General features: G+C 37.4%; 2 protein-coding genes across 2 annotated transcripts; both read right to left on the reverse strand.

Moving 5' to 3' along the window:
• Positions 1–2,448: 2,448 nt before the first annotated feature.
• On the reverse strand, positions 2,449–6,140 carry LOC149374567 (DENN domain-containing protein Crag-like). The gene is made up of 8 exons (XM_089593204.1): positions 6,102–6,140; positions 5,817–6,017; positions 5,457–5,675; positions 4,965–5,203; positions 4,623–4,881; positions 4,130–4,528; positions 3,872–4,044; positions 2,449–3,812 (listed from the first exon to the last, which is right to left on the reverse strand). Exons 2-8 carry the CDS (start codon positions 5,849–5,851, stop codon positions 3,676–3,678), a joined length of 1,461 nt encoding a protein of 486 aa, XP_089449330.1. The 5' UTR covers positions 5,852–6,017; positions 6,102–6,140; the 3' UTR covers positions 2,449–3,675.
• Positions 6,141–10,556: 4,416 nt separating this feature from the next.
• On the reverse strand, positions 10,557–18,316 carry LOC106636673 (DENN domain-containing protein Crag). The gene is made up of 18 exons (XM_089592656.1): positions 18,176–18,316; positions 17,416–18,065; positions 16,754–17,335; positions 16,057–16,479; positions 15,285–15,978; positions 15,093–15,184; positions 14,753–15,000; positions 14,503–14,673; positions 14,049–14,177; positions 13,709–13,961; positions 13,497–13,647; positions 13,212–13,412; positions 12,852–13,064; positions 12,360–12,598; positions 12,018–12,276; positions 11,525–11,923; positions 11,267–11,439; positions 10,557–11,207 (listed from the first exon to the last, which is right to left on the reverse strand). The coding sequence occupies exons 2-18, from the start codon at positions 17,762–17,764 to the stop codon at positions 11,071–11,073; spliced, it is 4,713 nt and encodes a 1,570-aa protein (XP_089448782.1). The 5' UTR covers positions 17,765–18,065; positions 18,176–18,316; the 3' UTR covers positions 10,557–11,070.
• Between the last annotated feature and the right edge of the window lie 598 nt (positions 18,317–18,914).

Below are 18,914 nucleotides of genomic sequence, written 5' to 3' on the forward strand. Positions count from 1 at the left end.
AACATTCCTTCTTACTTCGTATAATATGTTACATCTGAATGTCTTGCCACATATAGGTATACCGTAGCGTACTATTATCGTGATTACCGGTTGTCTATACATTATCAAAGAAAAGCCAATACTACTTATGTATACGACCGGATTACTTGATTATCGACAACAGATGGACAACGCTGCCGTGATAGTAACTCCAGTCCCGACCGCGTGGCGGACACCGATGCTCTATGTGCACTAAAATGCACGAAAATCGGTGTTCAATACCGAATTGTAAAATACCGAACGGTTAAAACGAAAATAAAAGTTGATACAAGGTTAGAAAATATTTTTTTCTCGCGAAATGCATCCACTTTGAACCCTCCCGACGAGTCCTTGGCCCGGTAGCAGTTTTTCCAGTTTGCTCCCGCATGTGGCGAAAAAAGTGTCTGGTTAGTATATATAGACCAAATTGCCTTTCTGCTGTCAGAGATATGTGCTCCGGCTCTGACTCGCCCACGCAAACGGATCGGTTTGAATGGTTTGCTACGTTGTAAGGTAAAACGCCCAATACTTGGACAGATTTTTCGAAACTAATTTTAACGCTCATATTCCGAAGTTAATGTGCAATACTTCCATATTTTTGAAATAATTACTTGTAATTAGGATGCCTTAGGATTATATAACACACAAAAAATGTTTTAAAATAGCTCTTAAATAATAGTTATCGTACATTTTAAAACATGTCAACTTATCGGAGTAGTTGGACAATCATTCTCGACTGTCGTAGTAGTTGGACAACCTTGAAAACCAAAAGTTGGACAATGCTGCAGTACTTGGACAAGTTGGAAAGCAGTACTTGGACAATACTAACTTAAACGATTTTACAGTTGTATAAATTACGATAAGGCACAAGTACTTATTAAAACTAAAGTATGTATTTAGATAAATACCTTATAACGAAAAAATGTTAACGAAGGGGATAAATAATAACAAATTTATTACGTAAAATTCGTAAGTAAAATTATTAATCTTTTTTCCAAAAATAATTTATTAAATGCAAGATAAATCCCTCAGGGTGCATTTTGATTTTCAACATTTTCAATTGTGAGGAATCGCACTTCTCCTTCTTGATTTGAATTTTCTTTAGAAGGAACTGCATCTCTTCAATAGCAAACGAATTATCCAACTCAATTAAGCTCTCACCTCGGTACTCAGTTTTTTCAATTATTCTATCAGTGAGATAGTGTAAAACCAATTTTACTGTTTTTTTTTTAATTTTGTTATTTAAGATTTATTTTTAATAAGACTATAATTTTTCTTACTTTTCTTTTTTGTTTTTGTTGTATGACCTCCACTTTTGTTCTTTTTCATTATTTTATATTTTTTTAAAAACATTTTTCCTCTTTTCAGAACCCATACTTCATCTGTATTTACAGTGAATTGGAGGTTAACTTTTAAAAATGTTGAAAAAACAATTTTCTTAAAGCGGTGCACCCCTTAACAACAAAACTGATTAGTAAAGTGTTTTTTTTCTACAAAGTACTTCACTTTTTATACACTTTTGTTTAAAAAATTCGCATAAAAGATTAACTACGTTAAAAGGTAAACAACTTTGATTGTATGTCCATGTACTGGCTACGACGTTTTTGTGCCTATGACCTGAAGTTGGACAAGAGCTCCACGTCTGTCCAACTACTACGAAATCGTGAGGTGTACTTGGACAGCTAATTTTACATTATAAAAATTTTTTTTGTCCACGATTACATTAGAAATATTGTTAATTAATGTAAAAGTTGTAAAATAATACCATACAGCATTTATACAAATGCATTGGATTAATTTTAACGAGCATTACCTATTATCAAAATCATAGAAAACGGAGAAAAATTATCGCAGTCTTATGGCGCCTACGGTGAAATTTAGAATCATTCGCATGTATTAAATGTTGCTGAAATTTTTTTAAAAATTCAAGTATATCATCAATAATAATCATAGCAATATTAATCTATTACGTTTTTTAAAATATCTCTTTTTTATTTGCTACAATGACTGATTTTCCACTGTCCAAGTATCGGTCTGAATTTCAGTTTTGTCCAAGTATTGGGCGTTTTACCTTAGTAGCCCACCGTCCGTACAACAGGTAACTGAGGTAAGTCAGGTAAGTTGAACGTGGGGGTGGCTTGCTGGAGTATCATATTTTTTTTTTTTTTTTTTTTTTTTTTACAATTCAATTTACTGCCTATTATTATTTTGTTTTTATTTTATTCGTCTCATCTATAACTAAGAGTTGAAAATTCACTCAATAATAAAGTGATTAACTATATTTTGTTAAAATTTCAATGTATTTATAAGGGTGGTGTAGGAGAGTTTGCATCAGGTCGAGGAAATTTTGTTGCAGAAATAAAGGTCAGGGTCGTTAAATAATATCTTACGTTGTATCCATTTATATACAATTATTATTATTCCATTGATTAACATAAGGCTATGTGATAGTTTGGTACATGACAGTAGTTTGATGTACAAAAAAATCACTATTTTTACTTAATGTATACTCATGCAGTACATCAACATTCCAGTAACAACAATTGTGCTTTATACAATATCAGCTTGGGTTTTGCTCTTTCGCGCTCCGCTACATACAATTTCATTTATTTCAAACGAACTCGATTACTTTACGAACTATAAATTAGTAATGCCCCATTCGCCAGTTTCATACACATGTTTATGGCTCTTTTGAGCTACATCTAATTTCTCTTTTATTTTAAGACAAATTCACACTTCCTTATACATGATCCATATAGTTTTGCATTATTATTACACTTTGTATACACATAACGTTTATTTGCTTATTCAGTAGCATCACATCCAAATCTTACTATCATATTGACATGATAAATTAGCGTCGTTGACAATCATATACTTCCATCGTGCGAGTAATATCAGTGATATGTTAATAATCGCACTTTACGTTATTGTTTATTTTTAGCTATGATGTATATAATATATGCTCTTAAATTTTTGTTTCTAATTACAAAAATTATAAATATCCATACATGTCTATTTAGCTATTAAACGCGAACTTAAGTCTACATATAATATCTAAATTATTAATAACATTTTCGACACAACATTTTATAAAAATAAATTCTCTGTAATACAAAAGTATCAAAGAGATTACATTGCATAGATAGCGTATAAAAATGTAAATGAGTAAAGACGTCGATAATAATTCAACGAGTCTCACGGTTTAGTTAATATGCAAAAACTAAAAATGCACCCGAATACAGATGCAAGTAAAAGCGTAAAAAATAACAATTTTTACTACAAATAGTTCTTTTCCTAAATTCGACGGTATAGTTACACCTATGTGCGAGGATGGAAAACAAGGAGCTGTGCACTCTCAAGTCTTTTGGAGACTTCTGAAATCTTTAAAAGACTTAAAATGACTTACGAAGTTTTTTTTAATGACTTCAAGAGTGCGCAGCCCCTCGATGGAAAATTAATGAGTTCAGCGAGTGGAGTACATGAAAATCAACTGAAATCTCGTCTTCCTCACAAAAATTAATTATACTAGCTTGTCAATTCTGCTTTTTCATACTGAAGTTGAAATCGTTGCATTTTATAACAACATCACTTTTTTTTCTTTGCATCAGTAAAATATCAGCTCCCGCATCCCATTCCCACCACGTGTGAGAGCAATCAGACGTTCAGTTGTTTGAAAAAGTGCCGGCAATAGAGTGTCATGAGCGACGGGGCCGCGTCAATCGAGCACAGCAGCGACTCTTCGCCCTCGGTCAGTTTGTCCAGCGAAAGCGTGTACTCGCGATCGAATATTCCTGTAACCAAAAGTTTTTACTCAACCAGTGAAAAAAAGATGAGAAAATGCCAGTTTTACCCTGATCGATGTTTCCCCTGCCGAGGACGATGAAAGCCAGGAAAAGGATGTCGCGGTAGATGGAAAAGGACGTTTGCTCGTTGCCTCGGCTCTTGTTGCGCTCAAGCGCGACTCTCCTGATCGGCTCGACCAAGTCGTTGCGCCTCACGTACGTAATCACGTTTTGCATGAACCTGAGAAAAAAAAAAATTACCCCAATTCACTGGAGGTACAGTCAACCAAAGACGAAAGTTGGTGGTCAGAAAATGTGGGACTCACGCCCTGTCCTCGATGTTGTTCCGCCACTGGATGTACATGGGTAGCCGGTCCATGTGGAGCTTCTCGTTGTCCCAGAGGGTGCGGACGCCCACTGTGGCGCAGGTGGTGGTGAGGGGCTCGCCGCGGGGCTCGCAGTCGCCCAACCAGAGCTCGGGCAAGTGGCTCGTCAGGTTGATGCGCTCGTAGTACCAGATGAGGTTCCAGTAGACGATGGGGTGCTCCTGGATGAACGTTTGCTTGGTGAGGCAGGCGTCGCCCTCCTGACTGAGGACACTCTCGAGCTCCTTGCGCAGCACTAGGGGGTTGAGGTACGGGACGCTTATCGGCTCGGGCAGTTCGCGCGGCTCTTGCAGGAGGCCCGCCATCAGGGGATCGTGGCTCGCTTCGCCGTTTTCACACCTGATGAAAAATAAGTACGTCGGTAAAAGATTTTTTTTTCAGTTGTAAGCATTAACGTAAATAAATTATTCGAACTTCATCAATTGAAAACAACCTAGAGTCCAGAATGGTAACGGTGAGCAAGGGAACCGTGGCCTTGTCGCAGAACTGGCAGATGGTGTTCAAATTAGTATCCTCGGGCTGCCAGCCTGCCATGATCTCCTCGTCGTAGAGGATGGCCGAGCAGTTGTGGCAACGACTCGCGCTCGACAGGACCAACTCTGCCGCGTAGCGCTTCTTTGTTTTGCGCGTAATCTTCGGGTACAAGCAATCTGCCAGTTTGTACAGTGAGCTCAGATCCACGTTCGCGGCTCCTGATCACAGTGAAACATATATTTTGTAAATAATATTCGATGTGCAGTTATGTGGAAACAATAAAATTTTTGGATTTAATTACCGGCCATACTGGCTGATAGCTCGTTTTGGTCCTGCTCCGAGTCATCGGCGAGAGAATCGAGGCTCTCGTTGGATACGCCGTTAGTCGGTCGAAAATTGTAGTCCTGAATATTTGCTAGCGTACTTGTTGTGGAGATTACTTCCTTGATTTCGTCAAACTTCCTTGCAACAGTTGATTTTAGGCTGTTCAGGCCACCAAGGATTAGCTCGTTTGATGTTTTGCCATTTAAACCGGACGAGCTGTGCACAAAAACGTTATGATACGAAATAAGATGAAATACTCGAGTATTTTTACTACGTCTAATTAATTTTTATGTGCTAAAATTATACATTTCTATAGTAGTAAACGTTACTATATTGAGTACTCTTACGTTGAGTCATATCGTACAATATGATACAGTCAAAGTGGAACTCTCTGTTGGTTCGCGATTTTTAATTGTACTTCTAGACAATAGTAAAGGATCATCGTATTAAAAAAATTTGTCAAACTTACTTAAAACTGTCCTTGAGACTAGATCCGATACTCGACAAGCTAGAAGTGACGCTGTCCCTCTTTTGCATCCAAATGCTTCCCAATTCAAAACCTATGCGTTCGCGTACTTGCTCGACTTCCTGTACTGAATCTGTCTTCATGTGTAAGTCAACACTCACACTTATGTCGTCATATTTATCCACCGCTTCATGGGAAGTCAAACTTTGGGGTGCACTATTGCTGATTATAAGATAATTACTTGAATGCGTATTCTTGCGATACATGATTGTAATAAAGTTTAAATTTTCAGCCCCACAGTCTTGGTTTTCAACTTGTTCACTTGATACTTAACATCCATAAATTAAAAAAAAAATTGTATACCTGCAGTAGAGTAAAGGGCCGCCAGGTCTACTCATCTCGACTATATCGTTTAAGATCCTACATGTAGAGTACTCCAAATTATTTTCTTTACAAGGTGATGTCTTCAACGCGTCATTGTTGGCTAGAGCGCCCAGTGGGTCATCTTTTGTCACTAGAGTTCTTGGTAAGCTTTTTACCCGAGATCCTTTTATTCTGACAAATCTGTAATTTAATATTGGACCATAAAAATTGTGAATTTGCTAAAAAGTACGGTATACCAATGATTTATAAATAATAGGCGCATACCTATCGTTATTTGATGTACAGTCAAGAGCCTCCAACAACGAATCGTTTCTTCATCGGATGTTTCAACTCCTTAAATAATTTCATCGCAAAATAAATAGCCACCTACAGTTTTTGTAACTCACAGCAGAATTTTGATCGAGATCTTACGTAAATACCTTTTGAATCGTAAGTGAAACTTTTTGAATATCAAACGTTTAACCATCGAAAAACTTTGAAATTTTTTTTGCTTAGAAATATCTTATCACATCATATCGATAGATGCACTTGAGTTGTGCGCTTAAAAAAAAGATTTAATGTGGCTGAATTAATATGAATGTAAAGTTTCAACTAGTATCATTATGATTTGATCATATAAAATACTACTGATACTATAAATACGATTTTGTTAATAAGGCTTCTAAATTTAATACATTGAAAAATTGTCTTATTACACGTATGATAGTGTATTCGCATTACCCACAACAGGACGTATAAAATGCTTCAGATTCAAAATTCAAATTACCATTAAATGATGGTTGAATCGCCATTGAATTTCGTTTGAATACCTTTTGAATCTTTTTTGTATCGCCAGTGAATTTTTTTCAAAGACAGCCGTTGTTTAAACGTAAATCTCTGAACCTTAATTTTTAGATTCAAAATATTTTACCCCTCATATCGGTATATGCATTGAAATACAGTATTGAAAAAAACTTAATTTGTCTGATTTAATAATATGAAAGTCTATTTTTAAATTCATTGACATTTATTGATCACGCCAAATAAAAATGACACATTAACAGTTACAAATGAGAAGTTTCATCGAAAAAAAGCATATTGCCTACTATCAATGTTGCTTAGTTGTAATTTAACTTGGATATTTAATGAAATTACTCATAATGCCTGAATCTTTAGTACCGCTTTGAGTATCAGTTCGAGTAAATGGGGCCTTTATCTGTAGTCTGATAGATTCAAGATTCAAATTTCCATTGAATGGTGGTTGAATCGCAATTGAATTTCATTTGAATACCTTTTGAATCTTTTTTAAATCGCCAATGAAACTTTTTCAAAGACAGCCGTTCTTTGAACGTTAATCTCTGAACCTCAATTTTTAGATTCAAAATATTTTACCGCTTGCATCGGTATATGCATTGGAATGCAGTAGTAAAAAAAACTTCATTTGGCTGATTTGATATGAAAGTCTATTTTTAAATTCATTGACATTTATTGATCACGCCAAATAAAAATGACACATTAACAGTTACAAATGAGAAGTTTCATCGAAAAAAAGCATATTGCCTACTATCAATGTTGCTTAGTTGTAATTTAACTTGGATATTTAATGAAATTACTCATAATGCCTGAATCTTTAGTACCGCTTTGAGTATCAGTTCGAGTAAATGGGGCCTTTATCTGTAGTCTGATAGATTCAAGATTCAAATTTCCATTGAATGGTGGTTGAATCGCAATTGAATTTCATTTGAATACCTTTTGAATCTTTTTTAAATCGCCAATGAAACTTTTTCAAAGACAGCCGTTCTTTGAACGTTAATCTCTGAACCTCAATTTTTAGATTCAAAATATTTTACCGCTTGCATCGGTATATGCATTGGAATGCAGTAGTAAAAAAAACTTCATTTGGCTGATTTGATATGAAAGTCTATTTTTAAATTCATTGACATTTATTGATCACGCCAAATAAAAATGACACATTAACAGTTACAAATGAGAAGTTTCATCGAAAAAAAGCATATTGCCTACTATCAATGTTGCTTAGTTGTAATTTAACTTGGATATTTAATGAAATTACTCATAATGCCTGAATCTTTAGTACCGCTTTGAGTATCAGTTCGAGTAAATGGGGCCTTTATCTGTAGTCTGATAGATTCAAGATTCAAATTTCCATTGAATGGTGGTTGAATCGCAATTGAATTTCATTTGAATACCTTTTGAATCTTTTTTAAATCGCCAATGAAACTTTTTCAAAGACAGCCGTTCTTTGAACGTTAATCTCTGAACCTCAATTTTTAGATTCAAAATATTTTACCGCTTGCATCGGTATATGCATTGGAATGCAGTAGTAAAAAAAACTTCATTTGGCTGATTTGATATGAAAGTCTATTTTTAAATTCATTGACATTTATTGATCACGCCAAATAAAAATGACACATTAACAGTTACAAATGAGAAGTTTCATCGAAAAAAAGCATATTGCCTACTATCAATGTTGCTTAGTTGTAATTTAACTTGGATATTTAATGAAATTACTCATAATGCCTGAATCTTTAGTACCGCTTTGAGTATCAGTTCGAGTAAATGGGGCCTTTATCTGTAGTCTGATAGATTCAAGATTCAAATTTCCATTGAATGGTGGTTGAATCGCAATTGAATTTCATTTGAATACCTTTTGAATCTTTTTTAAATCGCCAATGAAACTTTTTCAAAGACAGCCGTTCTTTGAACGTTAATCTCTGAACCTCAATTTTTAGATTCAAAATATTTTACCGCTTGCATCGGTATATGCATTGGAATGCAGTAGTAAAAAAAACTTCATTTGGCTGATTTGATATGAAAGTCTATTTTTAAATTCATTGACATTTATTGATCACGCCAAATAAAAATGTCACATTAACAGTTACAAATGAGAAGTTTCATCGAAAAAAAGCATATTGCCTACTATCAATGTTGCTTAGTTGTAATTTAACTTGGATATTTAATAAAATTACTCATAATGCCTGAATCTTTAGTACCGCTTCGAGTAACAGTTCGAGTAAATGGGGCCTTTATCTATAGTCTGATAGATTCAAGATTCAAATTTCCATTGAATGGTGGTTGAATCGCAATTGAATTTCATTTGAATACCTTTTGAATCTTTTTTAAATCGCCAATGAATTTTTTTTAAAGACAGCCGTTGTTTAAATGTAAATGTTTGCATTTTTTTTAGACTAGAAAAATCTTGTAGAAAAATGCTGGTAAATGTATGTGTATAACACGCTGAGAAAAAAAGATTATTTCGATGAGCCGTGATTAGATTCATATGAATGTTCAGTTTTATTGAAAACAAGAATTATTTGATCATTTCATGAAATGAAGGGAACTGAATTGATGTAAAAATCAAGGTAAATATGGTTTCTTTATTAAGGTAGCTCTCTTGTCTACTGCTCTAGTCAAGTAGGTGAGTTTCACTTGTGTATGTATACGTATATACGTACATCAGTGTTCGTATTCTGCTACAGTCATTTATAACCATGAAGCTGATTTTTACATCTTCCTTGGCAAATATCTTTGAAAAATGCCTCATTACCAGCATTTTACATGACAGGATTGAGAAGAACAGGGATTTTTCTACAAGTACATCATAATTTGTCTGCTCAGATTTTTTATTGTGTGTTGGGAAATGCCTGTAAAGCTGATATTTTTATGCTCTGCCATTTGAGCTCGTGTTAAAATATTCAACTTTAAGCTAAAATATCTCGAGATTTGGCTCCACTTGGGGTATAAACAAGGACACCATTGGATTCAGTGGATTAAAATCTATTGAATGAAACATACTTCATTCCGTAGGATTTCGCAAGGGAGCTATCTTAATTAGTATTTTCACACCTGTCGATGTTTGTGTCATGTGATATACGTTCTAATTGAACTATAATTATCAATATTATTCATCACAGTAATAACAATAACAAACGTGTGTACATTAATAATTGAGATGAAAGTACTCCGATATAACCAACCATGTGTTATTTTAAATAAGTAATGGTGCCTATTACAAAGGCATACAAAACAAACTTGTATAATATATATGATGTGGGATCCAATTATTATCAAAACGATGTTTAAACATCAATATCTTGAAAAGTTTCTAATACAATTATACCATTTTATTATATATCGTAGGTCAATTTCACATTTATTTTATTAGAGATTCAAAAATGATACAAGATTCAACAGAGATTCAAATAAAGATTCAAATCTTTTGAATCCCGTGGACAGCCCCTCGGTTCCATACACATGTTTATGGCTCTTTTGAGCTACATCTAATTTCTCTTTTATTTTAAGACAAATTCACACTTCCTTATACATGATCCATATAGTTTTGCGTTATTATTACACTTTGTATACACATAACGTTTATTTGCTTATTCAGTAGCATCACATCCAAATCTTACTATCATATTGACATGATAAATTAGCGTCGTTGACAATCATATACTTCCATCGTGCGAGTAATATCAGTGATATGTTAATAATCGCACTTTACGTTATTGTTTATTTTTAGCTATGATGTATATAATATATGCTCTTAAATTTTTGTTTCTAATTACAAAAATCATAAATATCCATACATGTCTATTTAGCTATTAAACGCGAACTTAAGTCTACATATAATATCTAAATTAATAATAACATTTTCGACACAACATTTTATAAAAATAAATTCTCTGTAATACAAAAGTATCAAAGAGATTACATTGCATAGATAGCGTATAAAAATGTAAATGAGTAAAGACGTCGATAATAATTCAACGAGTCTCACGGTTTAGTTAATATGCAAAAACTAAAAATGCACCCGAATACAGATGCAAGTAAAAGCGTAAAAAATAACAATTTTTACTACAAATAGTTCTTTTCCTAAATTCGACGGTATAGTTACACCTATGTGCGAGGATGGAAAACGAAGAGCTGTGCACTCTCAAGTCTTTTGGAGACTTCTGAAATCTTTGAAAGACTTAAAATGACTTACGAAGTTTTTTTTTAATGACTTCAAGAGTGCGCAGCCCCTCGATGGAAAATTAATGAGTTCAGCGAGTGGAGTACATGAAAATCAACTGAAATCTCGTCTTCCTCACAAAAATTAATTATACTAGCTTGTCAATTCTGCTTTTTCATACGGAAGTTGGAATCGTTGCATTTTATAACAACATCACTTTTTTTTCTTTGCATCAGTAAAATATCAGCTCCCGCATCCCATTCCCACCACGTGTGAGAGCAATCAGACGTTCAGTTGTTTGAAAAAGTGCCGGCAATAGAGTGTCATGAGCGACGGGGCCGCGTCAATCGAGCACAGCAGCGACTCTTCGCCCTCGGTCAGTTTGTCCAGCGAAAGCGTGTACTCGCGATCGAATATTCCTGTAACCAAAAGTTTTTACTCAACCAGTGAAAAAAAGATGAGAAAATGCCAGTTTTACCCTGATCGATGTTTCCCCTGCCGAGGACGATGAAAGCCAGGAAAAGGATGTCGCGGTAGATGGAAAAGGACGTTTGCTCGTTGCCTCGGCTCTTGTTGCGCTCAAGCGCGACTCTCCTGATCGGCTCGACCAAGTCGTTGCGCCTCACGTACGTAATCACGTTTTGCATGAACCTGAGAAAAAAAAAAATTACCCCAATTCACTGGAGGTACAGTCAACCAAAGACGAAAGTTGGTGGTCAGAAAATGTGGGACTCACGCCCTGTCCTCGATGTTGTTCCGCCACTGGATGTACATGGGTAGCCGGTCCATGTGGAGCTTCTCGTTGTCCCAGAGGGTGCGGACGCCCACTGTGGCGCAGGTGGTGGTAAGGGGCTCGCCGCGGGGCTCGCAGTCGCCCAACCAGAGCTCGGGCAAGTGGCTCGTCAGGTTGATGCGCTCGTAGTACCAGATGAGGTTCCAGTAGACGATGGGGTGCTCCTGGATGAACGTTTGCTTGGTGAGGCAGGCGTCGCCCTCCTGACTGAGGACACTCTCGAGCTCCTTGCGCAGCACTAGGGGGTTGAGGTACGGGACGCTTATCGGCTCGGGCAGTTCGCGCGGCTCTTGCAGGAGGCCCGCCATCAGGGGATCGTGGCTCGCTTCGCCGTTTTCACACCTGATGAAAAATAAGTACGTCGGTAAAAGATTTTTTTTTCAGTTGTAAGCATTAACGTAAATAAATTATTCGAACTTCATCAATTGAAAACAACCTAGAGTCCAGAATGGTAACGGTGAGCAAGGGAACCGTGGCCTTGTCGCAGAACTGGCAGATGGTGTTCAAATTAGTATCCTCGGGCTGCCAGCCTGCCATGATCTCCTCGTCGTAGAGGATGGCCGAGCAGTTGTGGCAACGACTCGCGCTTGACAGGACCAACTCTGCCGCGTAGCGCTTCTTTGTTTTGCGCGTAATCTTCGGGTACAAGCAATCTGCCAGTTTGTACAGTGAGCTCAGATCCACGTTCGCGGCTCCTGATCACAATGAAACATATATTTTGTAAATAATATTCGATGTGCAGTTATGTGGAAACAATAAAATTTTTGGATTTAATTACCGGCCATACTGGCTGATAGCTCGTTTTGGTCCTGCTCCGAGTCATCGGCGAGAGAATCGAGGCTCTCGTTGGATACGCCGTTAGTCGGTCGAAAATTGTAGTCCTGAATATTTGCTAGCGTACTTGTTGTGGAGATTACTTCCTTGATTTCGTCAAACTTCCTTGCAACAGTTGATTTTAGGCTGTTCAGGCCACCAAGGATTAGCTCGTTTGATGTTTTGCCATTTAAACCGGACGAGCTGTGCACAAAAACGTTATAATACGAAATAAGATGAAATACTCGAGTATTTTTACTACGTCTAATTAATTTTTATGTGTTAAAATTATACATTTCTATAGTAGTAAACGTTACTATATTGAGTACTCTTACGTTAAGTCATATCGTACAATATGATACAGTCAAAGTGGAACTCTCTGTTGGTTTGCGATTTTTAATTGTACTTCTAGACAATAGTAAAGGATCATCGTATTAAAAAAATTTGTCAAACTTACTTAAAACTGTCCTTGAGACTAGATCCGATACTCGACAAGCTAGAAGTGACGCTGTCCCTCTTTTGCATCCAAATGCTTCCCAATTCAAAACCTGTGCGTTCGCGTACTTGCTCGACTTCCTGTACTGAATCTGTCTTCATGTGTAAGTCAACACTCACACTTATGTCGTCATATTTATCCACTGCTTCATGGGAAGTCAAACTTTGGGGTGCACTATTGCTGATGATAAGATAATTACTTGAATGCGTATTCTTGCGATACATGATTGTAATAAAGTTTAAATTTTCAGCCCCACAGTCTTGGTTTTCAACTTGTTCACTTGATACTTAACATCCATAAATTAAAAAAAAAATTGTATACCTGCAGTAGAGTAAAGGGCCGCCAGGTCTACTCATCTTGACTATATCGTTTAAGATCCTACATGTAGAGTACTCCAAATTATTTTCTTTACAAGGTGATGTCTTCAACGCGTCATTGTTGGCTAGAGCGCCCAGTGGGTCATCTTTTGTCACTAGAGTTCTTGGTAAGCTTTTTACCCGAGATCCTTTTATTCTGACAAATCTGTAATTTAATATTGGACCATAAAAATTGTGAATTTGCTAAAAAGTACGGTATACCAATAATTTATAAATAATAGGCGCATACCTATCGTTATTTGATGTACAGTCAAGAGCCTCCAACAACGAATCGCAAGTATCTGTTGGATCTATGACTGCGCTGTTTTGTCTGGAAATTTTTTTTTCCTTTTCTTTCATCTTCAAAGTAGAAAAATCTGGTATAGACGTATTATTCGAAGCTAAAATGGAAAATATATATAAATTTTGTTTTACTTCTAAATCCTTAAATTCCAAACTTACAATCGCTACGAGCAACTTTGGTATCCGGTGTGTGCGTATTTTTAGGATTTAGCTTCGAAATTGTATGTACCATATTTTGAACTTCAAAATCATCATTGGCAGATGAAGCTTTACCCACACTTGGCTGATGCCTGCCAGTCTTTTGTCCAGCTTTTCTAAACAGAGCAACGCTGATAATGACGTTCCGCAGTTTGTCCCACATCAACTGACTCGAATTAGTCATGTTCGAGGGCCACTTTGCTTCTAGGACGGCCTAAGTTATATTTTATTTTATTTCATCAATGCAGACCCATAGTGTAAGTAAAACATATTTTTCGTTAATTTATTATGTATAGCTCACTTTATTGTAGAATCCATACGTAAGTGCATTTGGTTGAACGCCGCTTCGCTTCATGTGAAAAAGTAATTTGACGGCAAGTAACGGCTGCTCATACACTCCGCATAGTTGCATCATTGCACGGTAACAAACCTAAAAAAAAGTTTTTTTTTCTTTTAATCGTCCAAATTATGTTTGTACATAAAATTCTTATTTTTCCTTAATTTATTGATCTCTAAACTAGTTAATTTACTCTTGATACTAAACCTACTTAATTTACTGTCTATCGCCTGGAATATTCACAGTAAAAAGACTAACGGCAACCTATAAATAAAACTCTGCTTGCACTCAAGGTACAATTATTTTTCAAGGTACCGTTAAATGTTTTTTCTGTAAATTTTTCTCAAGTGGTACAGATGCCACGTAAAATTAAGGGTTCTGTATCTTCTCGATAAAGTAGATAACAAGTTTAATTTACCTCCTCTATGGGGTTTAAACGAAGTTTTTGCATTTTCACCAGTAATTCATAAGCTTGGTGCAAAACGTTGGCAGGTTGAGTGGATACTCGCAACATGGCTGGTAAGTGCAAAAACCACAAACTAAAACAAGTGTTGAGCAAACAGCGGCCCCAGCGTTCTGGTAAGGCGGCCTGGAAATATTTACATCATCACATTACGACATTATCTTATGTATCAATTGAGATACACAAAACCTTGTGGTTAATATACCTGTGTACGAGCCATTCTTTGGGCAACTTTGATTTCGTGTTTTGTTCTGCAAGTCATTGGACTGTTATTGAGAGCTACGTCAAACGCGTTGACGGATGATCTATTCAACCTTGAGTTACTTTTCATTAGTTTGGAATCTAGTTTAAAATTATAATATATCATTGGTGGCTGGTTAAGTCGTGGTTCAGGTGACGGTATGACAACTGTTCTTTCGCTGTGTTGTGATTCATCAAATTCCAAAAGCATACCTGAAATTACCCAAGATTCGTCATTTACTGACAATACTTATGATTTTTGGTATGAGTACTAGAATTATGAATCTCTTATCAATCAAGTTTACCGTTTTCTTTATCACATCGCTCGATACAGTCGTCAAAGAATACTAGGCCATACATGTCCATGTCAAAGTCAAAACTGCGTTTTTCAATAAATCTAGTAAAAAAAAAAAAAAAAAAAAAAAAAAAAAAAACATTTTTTTATTCATACTAAAGCGTTACATTAAAGTATTTATATTATAAAAATGTTAATATACCTCGCGAACATCTGAGTATTGACAAACATGCTGTAAAACTTGGCATGAGTTTTGTCTCTACTCTTCAGGAAGTCATCTTTTTTAAACAGCTTTTTGATATCAGTTGTATCGTTAGTAGGCGCCTTGGTGATCGGTAGTAGGTACGACCGGTAGCCCTTTAATATCATCGCCATAAATCGTAAAAACGCGTCCTGAATCTCGAGCTCCAAGCCCTGCTCCCTGCGCTTCTGCTGAAACTCTTCGTCTACGCTGAAATGTCTATCGTCAAAATTTCTTGCCATTTTCCTCCGCTGGTACTCTGCATTCATACGCAAAAGTTTCAAGTAAATTTTCTCAAGCGCGTTTTTCAGCACATGGCATGGTTTTTTCGGCAAAAGTTTAATGTTGAGATGACGTAATTCGTTGCAAACAGCGATGGTATTGGTGTCAAGGTTGATGTAATTTACATCCGTTGGTAGATCGCAGATATCGAAGAAGCGCGAATCCATGCCGATGAAGAAAGACATTGGCGCGTGAATTATGTTAGCCTGGCTGAGGGGACAGAACGGTATATACGTGAGCTCCCACTTGAGTGGAAACAGAATCATGGCTATGGCTTCGCTCACCGACGTAAGTACGTCCGGGCGCAACGAGTGCACGAGGATCTTCTGTTCGGTCAGGGTCAACAGTAGTATCAGCAAACAGTTGTCAGCTCCTGCAATTCGGGAAGAAGAAAAATGGTAATTCTCTAGTAGGGAGGAATGAGAAAAAAAAAGTGCTTGATGGTGCAGACCTAAGTTGAGGAGCAACTGCCTGAAACTGGCGCCCGAACGGGGAAGGGCCAAGTCCTCGGGTTGGGTGAGAATCAGTCGGTCGTGGGAGCTCAGCTGCACCAAGATCCGGGGCCTCTGGGGGCTTGGGAAGGGTATGTCGCAAAGGAAGTACGATATGTACTTCTCGATGGGCACACCTTGGGGCTCGCCGTTCACGAGGCTGTGCAGGAAGTTGAGGAAACGCTCGAACGTGTCGAAAAATGGCCAGTGCGACAGGATGCATATGGACTTGCTTATGTTCAGGGACTGGCTGGATGGATCGTTGTATTGCAGTTTGTCGAGCTGCGCTTGGTTCAGCTTTTTCAATATGCCAAACTTTTTGAATGGCTCAGTCTTCGCATTTGGCTTGGAGTTACTTATTTTGGACGGCTCCGTTGTTTGTTCTAGAAGAAAATGAATTAATTTTATCGAAGATCCGTAAAATAAAAGAAATAAGTGATGTTGAATTTCGTTTTTCAATGAGCTCAAGGGGCGGCTCACTCTTCAAGTCATTAAAAAAGACTTCATAAGACTTTCAAAGACTTCAAAAGTCTCCAAAACATTTCAGACTTTTTACCGCGACTTCAAGAGTACATGTCATATAGCTTAAAGTCATTCAAAAAGACTTCATAAGTCTTTCAAAGACTTCAGAATGCACGGCCCCTCGGATGAACTTACCGGTCGCGTCGAAGCTTTCTTCCTCGTTTTCCGAGATTCCGTCCGGAATCACAATTTCCTCGTAAAAGGTAATGGCGGTTCCATAGATTCGCCGAGTAGCTTCGGCTACGGTCAGTACAAATGTAGAGACGACGGGCTTTGGCTTCTCCGCGATTTTCGGCCAGCACTCTATTGTACACCCCATGGGCAAACAAAACATGGCCACATTATCCGGATCCGGAAAGCTAAAATTGTCATAGTTACTCTTGGGGTACTTGTACAAAATCTCGGGCCTAAACGAGATCAAATTGGCCCGGTTCATCGACTTTTTGTAACACAAGTAAACGTCACTGCCGAGCAGGCCCTTGTTCAAATTTTTCGGTATCACGCAAAACGCGTGAGGCGGCGTTTCACCCTTGCTCGCCAAAATGACACAAATGTCCGTCACCACCAAGGAATTGCAGGGCATTTTTTTACTCGCCCGCCGGTAAGTCACAAACGTCTTGGACATCGTATTGCTTACGTCGGCTACTAGACCTCCGGGCGTGTACTCTACGATTTCCGCGCCCTCCTTCAATCGCTCTTTCCCGTCGTACATAACTCCTGAAATATATTTTACAAGATTAGCAGGAGATAACAACAAATTAGACCGAGTAAACTGAAGACAAAAACATTGCGTTTACCGATGTCGACCAGCGGTGGTTTGTCCCTGCCCCTTCGAAAACACAAGTAGCATTCTTCGCTCCTCAAACTGCCGTGGTTTAGGTCCGCCTTGAAGCCGGTCACCGTGTGCTCGAGAAAAGTAAAGCCTTCGGGGCAGGTTTCTCCTTGTCCTGGAAAAATGATCACCAAATCGGTGATCGGTACCTGTACTTCCGCATCCTCGAGGTGGGTGCCTTCATTATACCGTTTCTCGAGCTTTTCATCGTTCACCTCGTTCTCCTCGTTGAAATTTACCACTTCGTCGTTGTCTTCGTCGCCGATTGGCAAACCAGCGACGACAAAATAATCCGCTATACGGCGCTCGTCCATTTTTCCTTGTCTATCTCTACTGTTTCCACAAAGTACAGTTTTAGTGCAAGATTGTAGATACTTCGGTTGATCCTTCCAGCCACCTTCTCACATGTCGACTCTGTAGTCTCTTCGTTTGGTGTACGATTGAGTGGACCGATTTTTCGTCGACTACTCCGTATACACGCACAAATCACTGAAGAGCTAGGATGGCACGCACTGCCAACGACTGTTCGAACCTATCTATCGAGCACCTAATGTATCATCCGCTAATTAGCACCATTATAAGGTAGGCCCATCAAGTGACTTAGTCATCGTTTACCTGATCAACATTGAAATTTGCGTCACTTATCAGTGATGGTGAAAGGTATGTGCATAAGTTTGATGGTTAAACTCGAAGTGTATACTAATTTTACAAATGACTTTTCTTACCTTAGCTTTGGTGATCAATCGTTGTAGATTACAAGTCCAAGCGAATATCCAAAGGCTTAAAATAAGCATTGCTCGAGTATAGTTGGTAAATATTGCTTTTTGAATCAGTAGTACTCGCTGAACAATCCCAACTGAGCACTCCGAATTTTCAAACCAAACTGAACTTTTGTTGCGGCTAATGGTGTTTTAATTGCTTTTTTGTATCTATGCTTGAATCGGTTTCCAAATTCGTTTGGGTTTTTGTGTGCTAGAGGTGTCGCAGTACAGCTGATAAGAAGCCTGCATAGCTTTCTCTGGATGTACAAAAAAAGTTTGTCCGAACAACAATAGTTACTGTTTACCTAATGAAAATTTCACCGTAAATGAGTAATTATATCGCCGATACTTCAAAGCTCTGAGTTACCTTAACGTGTACTTGAATATTGAGATCAAGTGAAGTGTTATCATCGATGTGCATGTTTTGTAATCGGAAAGTTTATTTTTATAACGTGTCGAATTTTAGTGTGCTTTTGTGAAAGTGTTGTTTTGGTGAGTGAACTGAAAATACGGTCATCCAAAATGACGGCTTTTCATTGTGGCGAAGGTAAGCTTTGATCCATAAAAAAGTAATTATTTTCTAGTTGCACAAGTATACATTATTCCTATTCTAGCACTTGTGTATTCAAATAATTGTTGTAAGCAAACAAAAAAATCTTGTCTCTTCTCGATAAATTATTGCTAGTCTTCAAGTGTGACATCG

This window comes from Copidosoma floridanum, unplaced genomic scaffold (assembly GCF_036245765.1).
Source record: "Copidosoma floridanum isolate Cflo_tuat_1 unplaced genomic scaffold, Cflo_Japanese_pri ptg000019l, whole genome shotgun sequence".
In the NCBI taxonomy this organism is placed as follows: Eukaryota; Metazoa; Arthropoda; class Insecta; order Hymenoptera; family Encyrtidae; genus Copidosoma; species Copidosoma floridanum.